The sequence below is a fragment of the Perca fluviatilis genome, chromosome 16, assembly GCF_010015445.1.
Source record: "Perca fluviatilis chromosome 16, GENO_Pfluv_1.0, whole genome shotgun sequence".
Classification (NCBI taxonomy): Eukaryota; Metazoa; Chordata; class Actinopteri; order Perciformes; family Percidae; genus Perca; species Perca fluviatilis.
Genome location: NC_053127.1, coordinates 10539224 through 10558848, shown reverse-complemented (window position 1 = coordinate 10558848; position 19625 = coordinate 10539224). Strand labels below are relative to the sequence as shown.

The following is a 19625-nucleotide window of genomic DNA, read 5'->3' as shown; positions in this document are numbered from 1 at the left end:
CTGAAGAAAAGCAGGCCCAAACCATGATGCTGCCACCACCATGTTTGACAGTGGGGATGGTGTGTTCAGGGTGATGAGCTGTGTTGCTTTTCGCCAAACATAACGTTTTGCATTGTTGCCCAAAAGTTCGATTTTGGTTTCATCTGACCAGAGCACCTTCTTCCACATGTTTGGTGTGTCTCCCAGCTGGTCGCGTGGCAAACTTTAAACGACACTTTTATGGATATCTTTAAGAAATGGCTTTCTTCTTGCCACTCTTCCATAAAGGCCAGATTTGTGCAGTATACGACTGATTGTTGTCCTATGGACAGAGTCTCCCACCTCAGCTGTAGATCTCTGCAGTTCATCCAGAGTGATCATGGGCCTCTTGGCTGCATCTCTGATCAGTCTACTCCTTGTACGAGCTGAAAGTTTAGAGGGACGGCCGGGTCTTCGTAGATTTGCAGTGGTCTGATACTCCTTCCATTTCAATATTATCGCTTGCACAGTGCTACTTGGGATGTTTAAAGCTTGGGAAATATTTTTGTATCAAAATCCGGCTTTAAACTTCTCCACAACAGTATCTCGGACCAGCCTGGTGTGTTCCTTGTTCTTCATGATGCTTTCTGCGCTTTAAACGGACCTCTGAGACTATCACAGAGCAGGTGCATTTATACGGAGACTTGATTACACACAGGTGGATTCTATTTATCATCATTAGTCATGTAGGTCAACATTGGATCATTCAGAGATCCTCACTGAACTTCTGGAGAGAGTTTGCTGCACTGAAAGTAAAGGGGCTGAATAATTTTGCACGTCCAATTTTTCAGTTTTGTATTTGTTAAAAAAGTTTGAAATATCCAATAAATTTCGTTCCACTTCATGATTGTGTCCCACTTGTTGTTGATTCTTCACAAAAAATTACAGTTTTATATCTTTATGTTTGAAGCCTGAAATGTGGCAAAAGGTCGAAAAGTTCAAGGGGGCCGAATACTTTCGCAAGGCACTGTATATTTACAAATAAGTATTTTGATGAAATAAAATTTAAAAAAGGACTCTGACGCTATGAGCAGGGGTGGTATTTACTCCAACTCGCATTTTGGACATTTCTCATCTTAGTCTCACCTAGATATTTCTCCCATTCAAAAAGTTCAATATTCAGTAAAAAGAAATTTAGCTTGCATGTAAATGTTATCTAAGTGGCCAAAAGGTTATTGCAGGTTAAGCAAAAAAGCTGGAGGGACACAGTAATATTATTACATACATTTTAGAGGCCCAGGAACTCCTGGTGGCGCCCCTGCAGACTGCACAAACAGGTCCCATTCCCACTAACAGCCAGCAGTGTTGAGCGAGACACTATTCCTCTGTTTAGTTTGTCATTTGAAGTCACTGCAGATAACAGGAGTGTCAACAAAGTGCCCTTAAATGCATGCAATTATGCATAAATATATTATTATTTAGGGTCCCTAATGCAAAATCTAAACATTATACCAGCATCTGAATAAGGTGGGAAACAAATGATGTATTCATTGATTAGTGATTGATAGTGTTGACCCTTTGTGTTCTGCACTGCATTGCTGTGCTGTAGCTTTTAGAGTCCAACCTCCTCCAGTCAGTGACTGTCATCATGGAGGAAAAGCAGACGACTGTAGCCGAGTGAAGAGGAACAAACACCGCATCCCCAGCTTTGTTTCGCTTGTTATTTTTATTATTAGAAATCGGTAAGAGGAAAATGTTGTCTATTATTGCATGGATTTTGCTGCTTGTACTGCCTGCACAGCCGACGTTACAAGCGTCGTCTGTTGCTACGGATTATGCACAGTGTTTGTGCTCTGGGTTGCTAATCAGACCGGAGACGATCGAGCATTAATAGGGACGTTTTTACTGGATTAGGATTCTCAGATTCTCTAAAGGATGAAATAGCCAAAATAGCTTCCAGAGTTTCTTTGTTTTTCATTGCACCGATTGTAGCCTAACATAAATGCTGCATACCGGGGGCACCATGGGTAAAAGCTGCAGATTACATGCGCGTTCATTCTTCAGCACCGCGGACAGCTCCGGAGCCGCGGACCTGAGCTGACCACTTCTGTCGGCCTCATCCAGAGAAGACTACCGTCATCTCGTCTGTTTTCTGTTTTCAGGTTATCAATCAACACAAACAGAACCGAAGACACCTGAGCGGCCAATATGAAGCATTTTCTGAGGTAAGAGACTCCATTATTGCAAATGATGCAGGGCAAATTTACATTTTATTTGTCAGAACATGAAGGAATTCATTCTGAGCCTGTCCTTTTTTATCTTCGATCTACTGTAATGACTTGTTTATACCGAATACTGTAGACTATGTATTCCCAGTTCTCCCATTTTAAGACCAATCGATTATGATATTGTGTGGCCAGTAAGCGACTGCTAAACTGGTTTGAGTGGGTCGTTTATAAAGGAGGCCTCTTAATTATGGAGCACATGTAACCAAGTGGTGTCTCTATTAATAGATCTGTTGCGTTCGGTGTATTTCCTTACGTATTTATATATTTTATGATAAAGTCATTATATTGATAAATCACAAACTATATTATCAATCCAAAATAGTGCAGTTAAAGGTTTAACATATAGGCAATATCGTTTTTAATTAACCTTGTTATGGGTTATACAAAATTGTAATGACAGTAGTCATGGTATATTTGTAAGAATTTTAATCTTTAGTAAATCCACATTAGTACATAGATATGTATACATTACATTACTGATATTCTCAAGTGTGTTTTGCTCCTAGGCAAATTAGCACATTTCAACAACAAGAAAGTTCAAAATGCTGTACATAGGACAAAAAAAGGCACTAAGATATATAGATTTAAAAGAAACATACTAATAGGATTTAAAAAAGGAAAATAGAAAATTAAAATGGAATAAACAGAGAATAAAAGTTACAGCACTGCGTTCATGCAGTGCAATGAATTAATAGTTAAACCTATTTGATTGAATTAAAGGCTTTGGTAAACAGAAGAAGTTTTACACTTTGATTTTAACAACCTGAGACTTTTTCTGGGAGTTTGTTCCAGATAGTTGGTGCAAAAAAACCGAACACTGCTTCTCCATGTTTAGTTTTGACCCTTTTGACAGAAGTCAACACACATACACTTACAATTACTATCGATTTTCACACATCAACATATTGAAAAATCATTTATTTTATTGTAAAATCATCCCTGACAAATGACGACAGTACTAATAAATGAATAGGTTTCTCACACAATGCTTCCAATTCAGACCGCATTTCCCATAAATCCTGTTGTTTCCTGCCCTCTACTTAGGATAATAAAACGTTTTACTCCTTTTGTTTTGGTCTCAAAGATATTTAGCTTTAATTACTTCCAATCAACAGTGGAGCCCAGCAGAGGCTGCCAAATATGTTTTACTGATGGCGTCCACAGTTTGTTTACAGTAATTATACTAATGTGCTAAAATGAACGTGATAATAGTTTACTGATGTAGATTCACATTCCACCTTTTATTGGTTTTGGCTGATCAGAGTATTAAGAAGGATTAAAGGAGTAGTACTCCAGTGATTTAGTGTCGCACTTCCATTCAGTGAAAAGACAAAAAACTCTAAGCAGCAGAAGTGTAGATATACCGACTTTTAGTTCCTAGTTTTGGGTCAAACTAGGATGCAACCAACAGCATATTTGTGTTGCAGACTTCCTTTTTGGTAGACATCCACGTCTTTGGAACTACACATTTCCTGTTTGTAACGCAGACTGTTTTTAATTTGTCTTCAGGTCCAAACTGACATTTTCTGAGCTCCTCCAGACCCACAGAACAATTTGGGGCTCCATCCCAGTACCCACACGATTGTTTTTACAGTATTTATTGCTTGTACTTGTGTATTTCTGGTAATTGCCACAATCCCCAAGTGCCAGTTAAGACCTCAAGCATGTGAAGGTCTGCAGAGCTCACTGGGACACGCTTAAAATAATGAGGCCATCCAGTCATTCACACAAATACTGCCAAAATAGATGCAACAAAAAGAAACCCCTGCTATCACAACAATGCCAACATTGGTCAGAATATTTGTCCTCAAGACTTGTTGGAGTGATATAAGCTCTGCACCAAAATGTCTTATACATTTAAAGGACTTAATTGCAGATTTCCAAACATTTTCCTAGTCTGTTCTAGTTACGGAGGAAATCAAATCCCGTTCTCATGCAAACTGGGTGGAGCAGTCGGCGTTAGGTGCTGCACAGGCACCTGATCTATACAATGATCAATGATTCAATCAATGATCTATACATCATTGTTGCCTTTATAAGGTGTTGGCCATGTTCTGAACAAGAGGCAGGGGCAATACCATTCTTAAGTTTCTTCTTAATCAGTAATGATCATTTTACATAGGTAATTAAAGTAGAGTTAGTCAGATGCAGATAGTTAGCATATTATTATTCGAAATACGTCTACTTGTCTGCTTGACTACACGCAAATATTGCAGTGTGTGTATTTGGACGCACTTATTATCAGTGTTTTCACGGGCTAGTAAACTGACTTTTACTGTATGTGTAGAATTGATGGAGTGCCCCTTTTAAAATGAGGTTCAGTGTCACATTTCCTTTGTATCAATCGACCCACCATCACCTGTTCTCGGTGCGCAATTCCTTGAAGGTGAAGAAAATGACAGCGTTTAACATGCCAGTCTCATCCACAGGACTAGCAGGAGGAATTACTCTGTCAGGATTGTATTTGCCTTCGTTTTATGTTGACATGGCAGATCATGTTATGCTGTGATCTGTCAGCATCAGGAGGATTTATTTCGGCCTAAAAACGTTTTAAACTCTTTTCCACAAAAACAAACAAAGAGGGAAGTAAGGCCTTGCATGTGTTTTAGGTTATGCTGATGTATTTTCTCAGCTTCGTTGCCAGTGTTAGCCCTGTTAAAATAACTCAACATGTGGGTTCTAAATGTGTGTTTCAGGATCATGAAATCAGATAATAGAAGGTTTTAAATTACAATAACACGACATGAGTTTCTTCCTTCTTCCTTTCCTGTTCAGTGCAGAGTGAAGCAGTTGGAGGCTGGAAATGATTTAGTCTCCACAGTTTCTTAATTGGTCGCTATGCATTTCCCAAGACACACATCTCCATTTTCATTCTCAGTGTCAGCTGTAAAAATAGCACACTTTGATCTGCTGCAAGTCTAACCTGGTTGACAAGAAGTACACCACCGTTTTCTGACTGTTTGCTTTATATCTTCCTCCCTGCTCCTCTTTTTTTCTCTTATTTAGCCCATTTGCCCAATTATTTTGTAAAACTATGGGATTTTGACTATATATCCTCCAATATACTAAGCTGCAAAGCTCTGAAGAATAAAACATACCTTTTATTTTGCAATAAAGGGTCACAATCTTGATCGATACTAAAGTACATATCCCTCCTGTCTTCTCCTCTCCAGAGTGGTGACCCAGTTCTTTGTGTTCCTCTACTGTAAATGTCTGTGGCGGGGCCTGAAGTTTGTAGCCAGAAAGTTTACGGGGAACTGCGAGCTACAGCGAATCTGCTACAACAACAAGCATGGAGCCCGCAGGACCCTGAAGATAGGTAGGCCCACACACTGCCTGATTTAGGAAAATAAATATAAACTGATATATCTGTTTTTGCAAAAAATAACCCTTTTATTTGTATGTGTAGCCTATTTAATTATATATTGTTCATATTTATTTTTCTGGCTTTAAATGGAACATTGGAAATTAAAATAAAGATACATGATAGGGAGATACTTCAGACCAATAGTAGTTTTCACAATTTAAACTCAATATGTAAATGTTCATTTCTGCCTTGAACCATATTCAAAATATATATTTTTGAAGCTACTAAAAGTAATAATAATTTAATGTCACTGTTGTCTTACACTTTGCAACCATTTCCTTCCAGAATCGTCTCTGAGGTTCTCCAAAAATGAGGTACGGGGCTATGGTGTGTCGCTGAGTTTTCTAGCTTTAATCTGTTTATATCTATTCCCACGTTCTCCTCCTCCTGCTGTCCCTTTTTGTTTCTGCCATCTCTCTGTGTTTTCTGCTCTCGCCCTCTCCAGCTGCTGCAGTCTGCCCTCAGCATCCATCCTGATAAAGTGGAGAAAACCATTGAAGACATCATGGCGTTGAAGAAGATTAACCCTGACACCAACCCACAGTGAGACACTGCATTACATTATCACCTCACGGTGACTTTATCACTTACGTTAGGGTGTTGTGGTAAAGTAGATCAACACTTTGAATCCTCAGACTAACTGAACGTCAGTGCAGCTGTGGACAGTGAACAAATAACACGTTCGTCTTTATTCGGCTATCATTACTGACCTGCTCTTGAGCAAGGCACTGAACCCCAACCTGCTCAAACTGAGCTTTTGAGTGGCTCCGAACATAATACTGTGCTTGTACAATAATTTATCTGAAATTCCTCATACAAACAGCCCTTCCTCTTCTCTGTGTGTCTCCCAGGTTGGGCATCTCTCTCCAGGCCAGCCTGCTGCAGATTGTGGGCTACAGGAGCCTGGTGGCGGAGGTGGAGAAGCTGCGCAAGGAGCCGTACGACTGTGAAAACCCAGAGCACGAGGACATGCTGATGAAGGTATAAATAATCCTAACCGGAATATATATTTAATATTTGTACAGTATAATGGTAAGATTGACATTGTATTTCGATCATTGTAACATAAAGCCTCATTCATAGCTTACAATTGTAATCACTTGTTATTTAACTTTACTAAGCTGTCGTGTGTGTGTGTGTGTGTGTGTGTTTGTGTTGCAGCTGTGGAAGGAGCTGCGTCCTGACACACCTCTCACTGGACGCATCTCTAAACAGTGGTGTGAGATTGGTTTCCAAGGCAGCGATCCCAAGACTGATTTCAGAGGCATGGGCCTGCTGGGCCTGCACAACCTGCTGTGAGCTCTGTTTCTGTAAAACACTGATCATAATCCAAGAACATGTTACACTTTAATGGGATAAGGCTATAATACATCTTAGTGGTTGCATTTGGACTTTTACATACACAAGACCTGACAAAAAAAGTGCTGTGAGACAATAGCTACTCATGAACTTCAGAAATGTAATACTAGAAAATGAATCATCCACATATTCTTAAATTCCCTTTTTGTGAATCATCTCTCGTTTCTCTGCAGGTATTTCGCAGAACATGACAAGGCCACTGCTCTGCAGATGCTCCACGACTCCCTGCAACCAAAGCACAAGTTAGCAGCTCCCTTTTTCTCAACTTTTACCCAAAGCAGGATCAAATTGAAGGAATACACCGAGTGATTTGGTAGAAAGTCTGTCTGGTTGACCGGTCTATTCTCAGGAGAACAGCAACAACACGGTAGTAGGGATCCAAAACTGAGGAAATGTGAGCTTTTAGCAGATGTAAAGCTACTTGGTAAGAAACCGAGACTGTCAAACATGTACATGTACATGTGTGTATGGCAGGAGGTTCATAGAAACTGTACAGCAAAAAATAACTTAACATCAGAAGAGCTCAATAGCTCAGCCATAAAATCATGGAAATGTTAGCGATCCTGATCAAATTAGTGATGATCACCAGAATCTATAATGTCCAATAATAAAGCAGATTGGAAGCCACTCAATGTTCAACATCAATTAATGCAGCTTTAAAATCTTTCTACCTGACATGTGGTGTGTCTCTTTAACTTTAAACTGCACTCAGTCATTCATTCCTACAGCTTGATGTCATTCACTGTGTCTTCTTTTATTGACTGCTGCTGCTGCTTGTATTGTTTGTCATCGACATCTAAATGGGCTGTCTCATTTCACAAATGAAGATTTGCTTTCTTTTTCTTCTCCACTTCCACCTTTCCACCCATGCCTCCTTCTCTGACTCTCACATGCACTGTTGTAGGAGCACACACAGAAATCCAAGGTACTTGATTTCACTTTCATTCTTTTCACTGAATTCATAGCTTCTTTTTTGGGCTGATATTTCATGCATTTAAAGCTGCACTAAGCACCATTTATGTATACCTTATTTGTACTTTGTCATCTCATCATCAACGCAGGCCCCCACGCAGACAGATTATGTAAAAATGTTTTTAATTAATTCAACTCAATTTTATTTATAGTATCAAATCATAACAAGAGTTATCTCAAGACACTTTACAGATAGAGTAGGTCTAGACCACACTATCATTTACAAAGACCCAACAATTTCAGTAATTCCCCCAAGAGCAAGCATTCAGTGAAACATTGGCGAAGAAAAAAATCCCTCTCAGGAAGAAACCTTGGTGGTGAGAAAAACTCCCTTTAAGGGAGAAACCTCAGACAGACCCAGGCTCTTGGTAGGCGGTGTCTGACGGTGCCGGTTGGGGGTGTGATGAACAGTGGCAATAATAGTCACAATAGAGACCCCTATTTGAGGACTTGACTTCAACACTACTTAACTGTAAATCTATAATGTTGACCATATGCAGACAAAAAAAAATCAAAAGGCCATTGCAGAATATTCCAAAACCATGTAAAGAAACTAAGTGACATGTATGAGTTTACATTTGTATACCTATACCTTTGTATATTGTGGCAACCCAGCGGACGTGAACGCCAGATTCACAATGAACATAGGAAACAGAGACAGTCGGCTTAAACAGAAAGTGTTCTTTAATGAAGCAGCTCGAAAAAAAAAAAAAGGTAATGGTACAAACTGCAGATTTGGTTTCTTCCCATCTGGGGTCGGTCAGCCTTTAAAAGGTGTAGTCCTGGGAGGATTTAAGCAGAGGGAGAGGTTAGTCTTTTCCTGGCCAATTTCCTCATTGACCATCAGCTCCCAACATGTTGCTCCTCTGGGCCTTTGTTGCTCACTGTCTCCTCTCCCCCTGCAGCCTTAGGCTGGCTCTCTTAACACCTCCCTCTGATTACCTGATGGGCTGCAGGTGTGACCAGTGCCAGGTGCCAAGTAGCTGCAGCACCTGCACAGGCAGATAGACTCCTTCAATCACTTCCCCCAGTCTGAACCTATGTACCCATGCCCTGTGCTGGACTGGCTGACCCATTTCCCCTGGTTTGCCACAATATGAACAATCTGTTCCAGTGTTACAGCCTTGCCGTGATATGCTGTTTCCACAAGAAATGCAACAGTTTAGGAACCAAGCTCATAAAATGTTTATCTCAGAAGGTTTTGTGGTGCACTCCGTATTGTTTCATATGTAGACAGCACATGACTCAAGTGTTGTGTCCTTCACAGTGAGATAAACAAGCCTGAATGGGAACAGAAGAACCTAGACAAAGCTATTGGGTAAGTGTCTGCACATGTGCTGTATGATGGCATGCATGAGTGTGTGTGGAGGAGGCAGAAGTGGGCTACTGCTGCTGGAGCTGTGCAACTTTTGGCCTCAATACAGAGCAGTTTTAGTAGTGGACGGGGTCTGTGATGTGGCCATGGAGTGTGTATATGCAGGAAGTGTTTTAGCTGTGTGTGTCCTCCTGCCTCCAGTCTGCATCAGCTCCGATAAGCACCAAGGACTGACTCTAAAAACACACACAGTCACACAAAATCCTCCTACAAATCCTACACAGTATTGTGAGGGAACTCCAGCAGAGCAGTAAGCTGTTTACCACAGGCCCCGGGGCGGCAGTAGCTCGGTCTGTGGGGACTTGGCTTAGAAACCGGAGGATTGCAGGTTCAAATCCCAGCACGGACCGAGTGCAGAGCGTGGACTGGTAACTGGAGAGGTGCCAGTTCACCTCCTGGGCAATGCCGAGGTGCCCTTGAACAAGGCACCAAAGCGCAGAGGTGCCCTCCTTTGAGGCAGTCCCCTCGCTCTGTATGATAAAAAGTCCTGTCTGTACGTGTGTGTGTGTGTGTGTGTGAATATACAGTATATAACAACAGAGTGAAAATATTTAAATTAGATTTCCCCTTGTGGGATTCATAAAGTATATCTCATTCTTCTTCAGTCATTTACTGTGACAGTGTCTGTACTAAAGGGATAGTTCATGATTGGTATACTGCGTCCTCCTCTCACATCCACCCTATCACTCACCTCATGTGGACCCTGGGTATTTTGTGAAAGCTGGGCGGTAAAGGGTGTTGAGTATTTTTCCTTTTGATGCTAAATGTCAATAGAAATATTTATAATTCTTATATATTTTGTTTAGATGTGAGATGTTTTTAGTAGTAGTTTTTTTCACGTTTTACAGGAAACTTTGACACTTCTCTGTTCCACTAGCTCAGGGGTCAGCAACCTTAGGCACCATTGATAGTGTTTTTTGGAAATGTTCCAATCTAAATGCCAAATAACCTCTTTCACAGCCATTGACTTTTTCCCATCCGCATTCCGCAAAAACCCGCCTTACTCTGCCTCTGATTGGCTAGTACTCCTACTTGCCTTCTGCGCAGAATGCGGCACAAAGGAAAAAAAAAAAAACACTGCCTGAGCGGGCTCGCTATATGATGGCAGGCTTAATGCTGATATGGCACACTTATTAACAAAAACATTTTAAAATGGCACTTCATATTAAAAAGGTTGCCGACCCCCACTAACTCAAGTCACAAATTTGCCTCAGGGTTTTTTACAAGCATACCCTCTATCCTTAGACCATCGATTTGGATAAAGATAAACTCCCCCCCCCCACCAAAAAAACACCTTTAACAGGGAAAAGAATGGTGACTCCCTCATTGAGCATTTCTTTTATTGTTCTTTCTGAAATAAATAAACATGTTCCTGGGATTTACTTGAGACAAAATTGGCATCCACTACAGGTATTGCTATTTTAACACCGATTCATTTGTCAACATACAAAGAAACTACAGCTCCCATGTAAATCTGAGGTTTGGTTTCGTCCATATCAATAATGTCCACCAAACACCCGCTTCTTAAGTCATATTTCCAACTTTTTAGCTCTAATGATGGTCTCCAGTGAATGTCAAGGGCTTATGGGAAATGAAGTCCGTTAAACTCTGTTCAAAAACCACATCACCCACACTTCCCTAGTTGAACCATCAAACATACAAAAACTTCCTACAAACTAACATCATTTTGTATGACCTCCTTCCAGATATTCCTTTGCCATTGTGGGCATCAACATCACAGACCTGGCCTACTCTCTGCTGGTGACTGGAGCTCTGAAGACCCATCTGTACAACGTGGCCCCAGAGATGCCAAGCCTGCTGCACTTCCAGCAGACCTTCTGTGAGTTCAGTTGCTTGGTCCTGCAAAATCAGATATTAATCTAGATGTTGTTTTTGTGCTTATACTTTATATGTTGGCCTGTTTTGGTTCACCATTATTTTTTCACCTTTAAAGTAATAACGGTGCTTTATGTAAGATTTTGACATAAAGCATATATTTTTTTTTGGGGGGGGGGGTGGCATTTCTGCCTTTATTAGATAGGAAAGCTGAGAGAGAGGAGGGAAGACATGCAGGAAAACTGTCACAGGTTGGATTCAAACCCTGGACCTGCGTCGAGGAATAAACCTCTACCAACAGAGCTAACCGGCCACCATATAGCACATTTTAACACTAAAACACTGCCTGCTGACTTACAAAAGATTAAAAGCTGAAATTGACTTGACACTAAATCCAAATTGTCAATAGCTATTATCTTTCAATAAGAAATATCAGTTAAAACCAAGCAGAGATGGAAGAAGTACTCAGATCCTTTACTTAAGTAAAAGTCGCAATACCACAGTGTAGAAATACTCTGTTACAAGTGAAAGTCCTGCAATCAAATTTTGAGTTAAAGCTATAGTTCGTAGTTTCTGTCTCCCCTATGAGGAATTCTAAGTAATGACAACAACACTATCGGCGCCCCCACCCCCCTCCTCCACGCAGTTGCTAGTAGCCAAGAAGGACACATTGAGGATTAAAAACATGATGGACTCTTCAGAAGAGGTATTTATTTTCACTCGAGTTTCTGCGCAGGAAAGTCACCGGACGCCACAGTCTTCTGAACATAGCCATACTGTGAAATCCAGAGAGAGTTGTGTGGAGCTGATAGTCTTAATTAGCTTTGTAGTAACTCATTTGGCAATGGCTTGAATACAACGGACGTTCATTAATATCAAAAACATACGCACTAAAGCTTTAAGTAAAAGTACAACAGTATTATTAACATCAAAATATACCTAAAGTACCAAAAATACTCATTAGAGTATATTATTGGATTACAATCCTTGATGAATTAATGTGTCCATCACTTTATTTGTTGAAACTGGTAGGTGGAGCTCATTTTAACTACTTTATCTGTTGGGTGAATTGCCACCAACACAGAAGTTTTATCTTAACCTATAATAATAAGTAATCATTCATTTGTTGATAATATCTTTTATTATGAATATAAAGTGAATTAATAAAGTAATTAAATGCAGTGGAGTAAAAAAATACTACATTTCCTCAAAATTTGTACTTAAGTCTAGCAGTTGAGTAAATGTCCTTAGTTACATTTCACCACTGAAACCCAGTGTGACAGCTGGTGAGTTTTTGATTTAAGTGAAGTTTGTTTTTCCTCTGTTTTGTTGAGAGAAGTTAGCTAGTTGCTATCTTTGTCAGAAGAAACCAAAACCGGTAAAACTATGGTCCTGAAAACCAAACCAATGAAGGACGCTATGAAGCTCCATAGAGCTGAGGCTAAAAATATTGATTATATACTCACACATGAAGAATCATTTTTTTTCCCCTCTTCTTCACGGCAGGTTACCTGATGCAGGAGTTCCACCGTTTCTGGATCGAGGAGGATCCCAGCGACATAATGGAGTTCAACCGGGTCCGCTCCAAGTTCCACCGGAGGATCCTGCGCCAGCTGAAGAACCCGGACATGGCTCTGTGCCCCCACTTCTCCGCCTCCCACCTCCACCTGGTCAACCTGTAAACACACAATCCCCTGACCTGTGACCCTCCCCACTGAACCCTTCATACCCCCACAGAGGTCTCCCCTGGATATCCGGTAGGCCAACAAAAAAAACATCAGAGCACCCTTTACACTTAACATACATGGTCCCTCAAACAGCTGGACACATCTGGGGGGAGGCTCTGTTCCTTCTCTGCTCAGTCCATCTCGTCTCAGCTAACATCATGTCGCGTCACTGCCAAAAGCTCACTCAACCACTACACACACACACACACACACACACACACACACACACACACACACACACACACACACACACACACACACACACACACACACACACACACACTGCCTCTACGCCCTCTGCACTGCAGCGGTACACCACCAGCATCAGAGATGACCATAGCGATTGTAGATGTGCTTGAGGAGGGTGCACCACACAACTCATCATTATCTGTTGCTTTAATTATTTATGACGATTGTATCACAGCTGATACAGCTCAGTCATGGACCCTGTGCTTATTCTCATAACAAACCAAAATGTTCAGCCAAAAAAATAATAATAAAAATCCCTTTTTTTAGATTGCAACGTAGTGCTCATCAGTTCATTATATATTTTGGCAATTAGCTAGTCTGGCTTTCAGACCTGAGGTCAAATGTGTCAAAACTAATATTTTGTATTAAATATGAAGAGCTATAAGATATATAATGTAAGTTTAAATGAAGCATAAAAGAAATGTTGCTGGTGCTGATTCAATCAATTAAACAATATGGCCAGTTCATCTCTTAGCTTTGTCTGTATTAGCTAATCGATAGACATTGTACTGTACTCTTTATGTCAACGTGACATTAAGACTTGTCCTTGCCAAAATATCGAATGTGGAGAACTTACAATCACAGCCGTAGTTTGTTTCTTGTGAGCTCAAATGTACGTTTTGTAAACCTGCTAAATGATGTTCATAAATATTTTAAAAGCTACACATATTCAATGTGCAGCATTAGGCAGCACAGTTCCCAGTTTGGATACTAAAAGAGCTTCACCTCTTGCAATTAATAACCTTTTTTTATTTCCTCGCACATATTTACGCTTTCAAAGATGATTTTTTTGGGAGCATTTTAGGCCTTTATTTGTGATAGGACACCTTAGGGGGAATGACGAGCAGCAAAGGTCTGCAGGTCAGAGTCGAACCCGTGACCGCTGCGTCGGGGACTGAGTCTCTGTATATGGGCACACGCTCTAACAGGTGAGCTACTCAGGCGCCCTAGGAAACGCATTTTAAAAATATTTCATGAACTTTGTTTTTACAGGTTTGCAAACATTTTTTGCCTTTGCTTTGACCCCATGCAGATATTCTGTTATGAATGTTCCTCACATGCTCACGTTCACGATTGTTTGACTATTTTAATTGATTGAATGTGACACTGTGTCCACTGTTGTATCAGCCAAAGCAATAATTTACATTCATTTCACTGCACATTTACTTTAACTGTATTGATTTGCACCGTGCGTGCCTAAGTATTCGTTTTATTTTCTAACTCAGAGCTGGAATTCTAATCAAGTCATAGCTGCAGCTATAGCTATGCTGCATGTAGCATTCATGTCAAATGGAAAGTTGCTGTGCTGCATTTTACAATGTCCACATTTTTGGGGGGAAACCTGCTGAATTACTTTAAGGAAGTGAAAACTTGTTTGTCCCTTTCAGTAAAGCCAAAGACACCAGGGATGTTACAGGAAGCAGTTTATAAAGAATGTAGTCTTACTCCGATTTTCCACTGGGCACGTCTTTGCTGCGTTCCGGTTTTGTTCCGTCCTCCGCCACGTGCCATACCACGCCGGGAGCGTCTCTGAAGCGGAGCGTCTTGCTTCCCGACTCACAGATCTCATTGTCTCTACAAGTACTTTACAGAACAATCAGGTGTTTATTAAGCTAGTATCTACCTTCCACTCCAGGCACTCCTACAGTTACACTCTGTGCCTTCTTGCAGCATGGTGGCCCAATGGTTAGCACTGTGGCCTCACAGCAGGAAGGTTTTGGGTTCGAATCCAGGTCGTTCCGGGCCTTTCTGTGTGGAGTCTATATGTTCTCCCCATGTTTGTGTGAGATTCCTCCGGGTGCTCCGCTTTCCCCCACCATCAAAAACCATGTACTAGGTTCTCCAGTCAGTGCCCTTGATCAAGGCACTGGCCCAGATCTGGAGTTGGGCGCTGTAAATGGCTGCCCACTGATCCTTTGAGGGATGGGTTAAATGCAGAGAATGATTTTTGCTATGTGTATGTGACAATAAAGTACCTTTACCTTCTCTTTTCTGGTGTTGTCCTTATAGAAAGGATCTGTGATGTCTATTATGTTTTTCAACCTCCAAGTTGAATCTGTTGTCGTCCGTGGTGTTGTAGAGGAGACATAAACGATATTGTCTTTTAGTAAACCGACTGGATGCTCTCGCTGTTTCACTTCCTGCCCGGTTGTCCGAACGGCCCGCGGCTCGCGTGAAAATAGACCTGGCTCGTATCTTTAGCAGAGCGGAGAGCCTCTTCACACACGCTTCTGGGACGCACCGTGGCGCAGCTGGTGGAATATCAAGTATTGGGTTAAATGGCAGCGATTGCTCGCGGGGGTCGACGAGCCTGGTGGAAAATAGGGTTTAATGTTTAGTGGTCTTACCTCTTCTCCATGATGATCTCTTTTGTGTTCAGTAACGTAGTAAAGTGTAACTTAGCAACAATTTCAGAGATCAGTGTTCTTAAAAAATGCTATACAGCTTTAACAAGCATCTGCAACAACCAGCTAAATAAGACTATACATGTAGAGCTGCTCCACAGGGAATGAATTAGGTGATTCATACTAACAGTGGAGAGCTGGCAGTGAAAATGTAAAAATGCTAAAGATGGAGGCGTTGACCGGCCAGTCAACGCAGGAAGACTTTTTATTAACGTGGTATTCCCAGATGTCACTGTCAGCTCCCGGACTGCACGCATCTTTAAATTGTATTTCTTTATTTTACCCAGAAAGCCCCACTAAGATTAGAGATCTTTTTTCAGGAGTGTCCTTAGATTTGACTTGGCACTTCTTTTAGGTGTCCAGACCCCCAGTTTGGAACCGCTGCAGTGCACTCAACAAAAAAAACAATCACCATCCAATTGATTGTCTGTGGAGCATCAGTTTCATTGTTTCTCAGCTCTGAGTCATATTTTTGACTTTTCATTGAAAGTATAAAAGAATAAATAATCTGACACATGTGTACTTCTTCACAGCTGTGTTTTCTTGACCACTGTATTTAACCTTCATGAGCATTCACATCATGTGGGATGCTGACAGCTCTTACAAATGTAGGATATTATTTGACTGCCATGCTTGCACTACTGATTGTGTTTTAATAGTATTGAATATCTCTGTCCCAATGAAGTGAACGTCGATGCTTTTTTTGTCAGTATTATGCAGCTGTTTACTTCAGTGAGTGTCGGTGCTGGTTTCATCTCCTGCTTGCATTTTGTGTTTTGCTTTGCGTTGCTATGGTCAGCTTTGCACTACTGTAAACATAAACATGCAGTTTCCTTTATGATAATAAACCAGTCATTTGTGGTATTAGGAGTATACAATACTGTAGATGAAGTTAGGTACACGCTGCTGTATATTCTGCTTTAAAACTGCCTAAAAGACCACAATCTGCATGATGGTATTTTCATTGTCACTGATACAGCATTCTGCATTCTTCAGTAAAGCCTGGAGTACTAATATATATTGTAATTGTGTGCTTCATTTGTCTGTGCTGTACTTTTTGAGACCACAATAAAGACTAAATGTCAGTAAAAACTACAATTGACTATTCATTTTTAAATAGTTTGGCTACACCTGAAATATTCAGATAATTTAAATATAAACACACAATGCGTAATTTCCTACTGCTAGGGGTCTTTCGATCAAAAGAATAACAAATCCACGACGTTCCACTTCCGGGATTGTTCAGGTGCCGCCGGAAATTCCGCCGGATGTCTTTCATTTTGGCCAGATGGGTAAGGTGTTGGAATTTTAAACTCCGGTGGATCTCTGAAGACTAAGGTTAACTGCTCCTCAGATCTCTGCAGGGTAAATCCAGACAGCTAGCTAGACTATCTGTCCAATCTGAGTTTTCTGTTGCATGACTAAAACAACCTTTGAACGTACACGTTGCACCAAAACAAGTTCCTTCCCGAGGCTATTTTGCAGCGGCGCCGTTGCTCCGTGCGGCGCGTAGCGCACAATTGTGATTGGTTTAAAGAAATGCCAATAAACAAGAGCACGTTTGTCTCCCATCCTGGAATGCTGTGTGGACTTGCCAGACCTTCCTCCAAACCCCCGTGGAGGAAGGTCTGGCAATGTGGAACTATAGATATGAAGACAGAAATTGTCATGTGGGTCATATTTCCTGCCACCGTTAGGGACGCTAATTTATGTAACGCTCCTATGGTTGGTATTACAGGGTAGGAATAAACAATCTGTACTGTCATATGGTTTGGAGGACTTGTTGTCTTCACCACCGTTGCCGCCAACTTCTCCCAGTTACAATTCCTTAAAGCAACACCAAAGATTCTTTTGTACCTTAAAATACTGTTTCCAAAATCGTTTCAGTGGTTCATCAACTCGTAACAGGGTGAACGGCACTTCTGCAATCGCTTTGCGGCCCTCTATCGGCTATAACCACACAGGTAATGGACCATTCCGCTTCCAATCTGTAGGGGGACTGAAGAGGAAAAGTGCTTTGGTGTTGCTTTAAGTGTTTATAGTTCAGGAGGTTTTTACCAGGAGCTGAATTATCCGCAGAGGTCTACGCCTCTCCAAAACGCATCTCGGTTGATTTAAACCGGTAAAAACACTGAATTGACACTGAAAAAGCAGACAAATGCAAATTACAGATACGCAAAGGGGATATGATACCATTGACTGGCAACCAGATGTAATTCCTGTCTTTGAACGTTGTTGGAAACATTTGGGATAATGTAAGTAGGCCTACACAATTTATCAAAATATATTAGAGGTCTAGTGGTTTTTAGACACAATGCAGAAATGTTGCATTTCTTTCTTTTTTTTTAAGATTATTTTATGGGCATTTTAGGCCTTTATTTTTATGGGACAGCTGAAGACATGAAAGGGGAGAGAGAGGGAACGATATACAGCAAAGGGCCGCAGGTTGGAGTCGAATCCCCGGCCACTGCAACGAGTTGTACATTACTATTATAGTAGGCCTATGTTATTATAGTATACATTATTATAAAATAATAACAATAACAATAAATTTAATATGACTTATTATATATAAGTGTATCAAATGTTTTGTATTTCAAATCTTAACCTGAAAATGAACTAGCCTATACTTGTGAAATAAATGTAGTGGAGTAAAAAGAATAATATTTTAATGCAGAGAAGTAAAAGTATAAAGTACACATAAAATGGAAATACTCAAGTAGAGTATGAGTACCTTAAATGTGTACTTAAGTAAGTAAGCAAATGAACATAGTTATACAGTATTTCACCCTTGCTGTGACATCTTTTACCTTCAGTCAATAAGCAGCCAGCCAAAAAGACAAAAAAACCAATTTGACATTTCTTTATTAACTACGAATCACACTACTTTGTGTAGCACTACAGTAAATCAACCCAATTCTGCAGTTCCCCTCAGCGTCTTTGTCTGTTCTTTTCCTAAATGTCACATCTCCCACACACAAAAAGAACTTTCCTATTTATTTATTTATTATTTACCACACACAGTATTTTGGTTTCTAATGTGCTCTAAAGTCAAAATGATGAAGTTATGGACGAGCAGCAGAGGGCAGTAAGCTCACACATCATACAGCATGAGATATAAATTGAAAGTGGTGAGTGAACAAAAATACCGTATATTGGGTTTGAAATGTTGAATCAAAAGTATAAACAAATAAAATAAAAAAATGTTAAAAGATTAAAAAAAATCAAATATTAAAAGCCTCCATGAACACATACGCTGACTCCTCCCCATCTCCAATCATTCTGTAATTGATGACATATACAAAACAAACGTTATCATGTACAGCGTGAGTTACATTATCTCCTGAAACATACAAACAACCAAACAAACATGGCGCGGGGAGGATTGTTGAGGTGTTCCTGTGTTGGTATTTGATGATGATGTTGTTGTAGTTAAGCAAGATTTAATTTACTGACATTAAATGGAGGAGGACAACTTTCTAATAAATCAGGTTTATTTTTTTTATTTATTTTTTTATTCAATAAGACACTGTTACAAAGTAATTTATACACAGTGGCTTTATTCGTGGTTAATAAATCTTTAATACTTTAAGTTAGTTAGTTAGCAATACATAAGAACAAGTTCGGCCAGGTTGTAGAAATTCACTTTTTTTTACTTTTCAACTTTAGTTCATCTTTAAAGGAACATGCCAACTTATTAACCGTATCCCCCAGAGTTAGATAAGTCCATACATACCCTTCTCATCTCCTCTGTCTGATGCACCCACCGCTAGCCTAGCTTAGCACAGATCCTGGAGGTAACCGGCTCCATCTAGCCTACTGCTCCCAATAAGTGACAAAACAGCGCCAACATTTTCCTATTTACATGTTTTGATTTGTATAGTCACAGCCATCTTCTAACCGTATACTGTACATACTGGGAACTATATTCTCAGAAGGCGAAGCACTGCTACTTCTGCTACCTGGGCGGAGGGATTTGCTCGCAGCACCTGAGAAGCCCCTTGCTGAGGAGCAGAGAGTTTGCCTGAAGTTCGCTCAGAGTTGGAGTAATACTCACTCCGCCCTAGTAGCATCTGAGAATAGTTCCCC

General features: G+C 40.5%; 1 protein-coding gene across 2 annotated transcripts; it reads left to right on the top strand.

The window, feature by feature from the left end:
- Positions 1–1572: 1572 nt before the first annotated feature.
- elmod1 (ELMO/CED-12 domain containing 1) lies at positions 1573–14922 on the top strand. 2 transcript variants are annotated; one of them, XM_039778002.1, is made up of 12 exons: positions 1573–1700; positions 2121–2183; positions 5420–5565; positions 5899–5927; positions 6059–6156; positions 6465–6594; positions 6775–6908; positions 7146–7214; positions 7877–7897; positions 9212–9262; positions 11026–11159; positions 12662–14922. In XM_039778002.1, the coding sequence occupies exons 2-12, from the start codon at positions 2167–2169 to the stop codon at positions 12835–12837; spliced, it is 1005 nt and encodes a 334-aa protein (XP_039633936.1). In that variant the 5' UTR covers positions 1573–1700; positions 2121–2166; the 3' UTR covers positions 12838–14922. The 2 variants fall into 2 exon arrangements, with proteins under 2 accessions (XP_039633936.1, XP_039633937.1); XM_039778003.1 differs by lacking the exon at positions 7877–7897.
- The last annotated feature ends 4703 nt before the right edge of the window (positions 14923–19625 follow it).

What these genes read in the sequence shown, in the direction of transcription:
- elmod1 (XM_039778002.1), top strand. An exon ending in CTGGGCCTGCACAACCTGCT is followed by an intron (nt 6,909 to 7,145) that starts GTGAGCTCTGTT and finishes GTTTCTCTGCAG; the next exon opens with GTATTTCGCAGAACATGACA. An exon ending in AGCACACACAGAAATCCAAG is followed by an intron (nt 7,898 to 9,211) that starts GTACTTGATTTC and finishes TGTCCTTCACAG; the next exon opens with TGAGATAAACAAGCCTGAAT.